Here is a 5,000-nt window from a genome sequence, read left to right on the forward strand (position 1 = left end):
TGGAATGATCTGGCTCGCTCGTTGACGCTATATTTTGATGTATTAATTTACGTGTATTGAGCCTCAGGCCAGGTTTGGACGGGCTGTGTGTTACTGCTGATGTACTTTGCTGTGAACTATGTTATGAGTCATTCTAATAGCCAGCTGGTTTTATTTGGATGCTTTTACATCCTTAGTAGTTTTATTTGGGGACACATATAATACATTGTGCAGAGCTTGGCTTGTTCTTTTTTTTCAGGTCGAGCTGACACGCATTTGCTTGATGTTGCTCTGCACAACCCGAGCACACGGCTCAATAAAGTGCCGTTCTGTTTCTTTGGTTAGCGTAGAGTTTTTATTGAGTTATTTTGATAGAGATTTAAAGACCTATATGGGAGCCGAGCAGCACTTGTATGGGGTTTTGTGGAGGACAGATTCATTTTTATGTTGAGCTCTGCTTTGCAAGTTACGCTGATATACTTTCTCACAACCTTCTGCAACAGTAATTCAGTGTTGGGCTTTAGCGATACCTCGGCGGCCTTAGTTAGCGCAGCTTTGTGCTCGGTTGTATTTCAGGGTCGTTTACGGCAAGCTGGCTCGGCGAGAGGTAGTAACTCTGCCGTAGACGTCCAGACAGTGTCCTCCTCCTCATCATTTTCTCATTTCCTCCCACCCTACAGCGACTAATTCTGACCACTCAAGGTCGTGTTCAAGAACAAAGGGCAGCAGTTGATAAGAGATATGGAGCAGCCGGCAGTCACGTGGCGTACTGCACAACTAAGCGCTCTTTGATGAGGAGATTCCCCACCTTGAGAGCACAGAGATCGCGTCCTATTTTCCTGAAATCCCTGTGCTTTGTTTAGCCTTCCTTCGCTTTTTCTTGTTTATAAAGCCACATCCATTACTGCGGAGAAGCTTACCCAATAATCCCGCATAATGGATTGACTCTGCCGTTCCTTTTGATGGTCCCTCCTTCCTTTTATTTTAATGTGTGAGCTCTCTCCAACACGGACAGGTATTCGGCAGGCTTACGGCAATATCTTTTGGAAGGGCGACATGAGAGCTTTGTTTAGGCCCCTCTCTCTCCATGCGCATATCAATAAGGGCATTATAGCGAGTAGGGTATCGCTTCTTTTTAGTACAGCGCTGCCATTAAGAGTCTTTGGAGTCAGCTTTTCTCTACTTCTCTAGATCCATCCCTCCATCTCTTTATCACTCATATATTCCATCTCTCCCTCTCTCGGGGTATTAGCCATTCAAAGATCTCTCTCTATGGCACGCAGTAAAAGTTATCACTCCATCTCTCCCGCCCTCGCTCTATCTCTCTAATCTTCCTTAATCTTCCAGCCCAGAGTGAAGTGAGAATTAGTTTCTCACTCTCTCTCATCAATCTCTCACACCATTCCTTTGCCTTCCATCCAGCTCTGTACTCCTCTGTCTCTCTCGCCATCTAACTTTACTCACCCTCCCTCATTTGTACTTTTTTCGTACCTTTATTCCTTTGGTCTCGGTTCTTTCTTCACCTTTTCAGGTTCTCACTTTCTCTCCATGAAACATTTTTTAACTTTTTTTCTTACACTACCCCTTTTTGTCCTTACCTTCACACAAATTTGTGAAGAAGTATGTTAATTTAATCCTGTCAATCACAGTGCAAGGACATATGAGGGTTGTTTCCTTAACTATGGTGTTCTTTTGGCCTAGTAGACTCANTCTCTCTCGCCATCTAACTTTACTCACCCTCCCTCATTTGTACTTTTTTCGTACCTTTATTCCTTTGGTCTCGGTTCTTTCTTCACCTTTTCAGGTTCTCACTTTCTCTCCATGAAACATTTTTTAACTTTTTTTCTTACACTACCCCTTTTTGTCCTTACCTTCACACAAATTTGTGAAGAAGTATGTTAATTTAATCCTGTNNNNTAAATAAAGAAAAAACACCACTAACATTTCCAACACAGTGTCACTTCCATCTAATTTCTGTGTGTTGTGTTCAATACATTAAAGACAATTTAAAGATAATTATTTTCAGTAAACTACTGTGTATGGGTTTAACTGTACTTGACACTATTGATAGAAAACACAATAAGCCAATTGAACTGAGGTGAATAATGACACTATAATGTAAGTAATTATAACTCAATTTATTGTTTCCTAATTGAAGAATTTTCCAGCCTTGGCAGCATTGTTTGTTTATTACTGTAAAGCTGCTTTGAAACCATCTGTTTTGTATAAAGAGCTATAAAAACCCTTTTAATTAACTATGGTTTTATTGTAGTAAGAGTAGTAACCATCGTTTTTGCATTTATTATTATTTATACATTTGAATAGCAAAAAATATATATGGTTAGTGTAGAAAAAACATGGTTAATTTGTGGTTACCATTCAACTACAATAGACATGCTTTCTTGATTTCACTTGCATTAAAACCACGGTTAATTTTGTCAGGGAAATAAATGTAACTTGACAAAAATTCTGTGGTAAAGTATTCAAATAAACATTTATGGAATAAAATGGTGACACTTCTTTTTGTTCTCTATAGCTGTTTTCATAGTTAACACTAAATGCTAGCTAAAGTTTGTATGTATACATGTTTTGTATATAATTTGACAAAATTACATACAAAACATGTTGGAAATTACACTCAATAAAATTTAAAATCTAGTCGCAAGAGAAGGTTTGAACCTTTTTGAACTGAATATTCAAATATTTACTGTTTTTATTTATATTGGAAGATGTTTTTTTTGTAACTTGAGACATGATGAAACCCTTTTAATCTAGTATAGTATGTTATCCTTTCAAATAAACTGGCCTCCAAAGTAGTTGAAGGTAAAGTGAAGTTTGAAGTTGCTTCCTGAACCCCATCTTGCACAATACTTGCAACACTTTACAAATTACACCAGAATTGCCATGAATTACACTGAATTGCAAATAAAGAAACATGACAAAACCTCTGAAACAAAACTAGGTGGAAGTTGCTCTCTCCTTAATTGGAAATCTGAAAAATGTCAATGTTTCTACAAAGGAAAGACAAACTGATTTTGACAAGAACTCAAATCCTGACAAAAACTCAAAAGCTCCACATCCTTTTTTTGTATGATCCAATCTGCACAATCCCACTAAAGGGACTTCAATAAATAACATACCTGGCCTATATCCCAGGAAAGCCATCATATCAATGTACTTTCTTCTCTCTGTACATTTTTGTTGAGTTTACCATTGTGGGCTGGATTGAAGGTACAGAGGCGACAGACAGCGACTTTGATGTGCGCAGACATTTCTTTTACAAATGCCTATGCTGAATGAATACACAATGTGCTCAGCAGCAGGTGCACAGATGGAAACAGACAGAAAAAGAGATAGAGAAAGCCAAAGACAGAGAGATGGGAGCCATGAGATGCACTGAACGGAGCAGGAAAAGGCAGAGAGAAAGTAAGAGAGAGGACAAAATAAAAAGAAATCAAGATTGGAGCAAGAAAAGACATTAATGCTACGAGCGGGAGAAAGAAGATGAAGATTAGAGGTTTAAGGATAAACAGATAAGGAGAGCAAGCACGTGCCAGGCGATGAAGCGAAGTAAAAAAAAAAAAGATAGAGAGATGAGATGAGACTGGCAGCTGATAAGACGTAATCCNAAAAAAAACGTCGGGCCACCTCATTTACCTTGGCGCTCACACGATCCTTCCATTCTCAGAGGTCCGGTGATTAAACACAACTCGCTTCCCGTCACCCAAGAAATCGAACAAAAACGGCATCTACGAACTACAATTCGGAACAATTTCTCTCCTCAAGCTTCCCCATGCTGCTTGTACAGACACGCACCGCCTTCTGTTCCCACCGTAAAATAAAGATGTGGGGGGAATAAAATAATACGAGAAAGATATTGCACCGTATTGCATCGGGAGTCGTGTGAGGAGAGAGTCTGCTCCCCAAATACTTGTCAAAACGAAGCTGTAAGGACGTGCATGGGATGAAGGAGCCGAACTGCCACTTTAAATGCTACTGAGAGTGTAACTAAAACTGTGAGCGCTTTACATTATGAACTGTGAAGGGTCCTAGCAGACTGTGTAAGGCCTCTATAAGTACTGGAGACTGGGGCAAGTTGCCACAGAGACAAATAGAAGGATTTGAGGCAAATATCCAATCACACAAAAAACAACTATGTTTTGTTTAACAGTAGTCTTGCAGGTTGGTTTCAAACATCTAGTTCAATTCAATTAAGCAATTTTCATGTTCTGTTTAATGTCAAGCTCCAAAAACGGTTTTCTGTATTGGGGCATGTTGTCACAAAAGGTCAATTTGAACTGAATAAACTGCAAATTTTAAAAACAGTAGAGAGGTTCAAAAGCTATTTTGTAGTCAAGACTTAAAAAAAAGTATTCTCTAGAATACAAAGTGTGACAACTACCTCTGGTTTTGCTTTTATGTAATCCACTGCATTAGACTCTGAGAGGTCATTATAAATGACCCCTATTAGCATTAAGAATATAACTATAAGACATAATTAATCAAACAGAAGATAAAACAGCAGTTTTCGGCTCATTATGTATAAAACAAGGTGAAAAAATTATATAAACATATAAGCAAGCCAAAGAGGGGGGGGGGGAACTAAACGCAAATAAGATAACAAAAACTAATTGCGAATGGGGGAAAAAATCTAGTTGGTGTAAGTAGAGAAGTCAGTATTAGGCTCATGCTGGAGATGCAGATCTGTGATCTGAGCAATTAACCTGAATTTCTCTGGTGAAATCCCCAGCTGTGCAAGCAGGGCACGTGTAAAGATGTAACCTACAAAACGTCTCCATGGCTAAGGGCATCTGCCAACAAAATAAGCAAAGCACTGTAATCAAAATGAGCTAATCACTTCAGCCTAATTTACCACGGCTACAAAAAGCTTCTCCGGAAGAAAACGAGAAGATAGAAAGAGACTGAGGCAGTGTGGAAGAAACTAGGAAGCAGCAGATAAACCAAAGAGACTAAAAGAGCAGTGCGGTAGAGAAAAATCACAGTTTAAAAGTTAGAGAGAA

The 5,000-nt window shown here is 38.9% G+C and overlaps 1 protein-coding gene across 1 annotated transcript in view; it reads left to right on the plus strand.

Annotated features, from left to right (window-relative positions):
- Nucleotides 1-3,275: 3,275 nt before the first annotated feature.
- Nucleotides 3,276-5,000, plus strand: part of LOC122346741 (pleckstrin homology domain-containing family G member 4B-like) — a 5,508-nt gene continuing 3,783 nt past the window's right edge. The window contains exon 1 of the mRNA XM_043241592.1: nucleotides 3,276-3,405. Within this exon, the coding sequence (XP_043097527.1) occupies nucleotides 3,276-3,405 (130 nt within the window). The remainder of the gene's footprint in view (nucleotides 3,406-5,000) is intronic.

Source organism: Puntigrus tetrazona, chromosome 6 (genome assembly GCF_018831695.1).
Source record: "Puntigrus tetrazona isolate hp1 chromosome 6, ASM1883169v1, whole genome shotgun sequence".
Classification (NCBI taxonomy): Eukaryota; Metazoa; Chordata; class Actinopteri; order Cypriniformes; family Cyprinidae; genus Puntigrus; species Puntigrus tetrazona.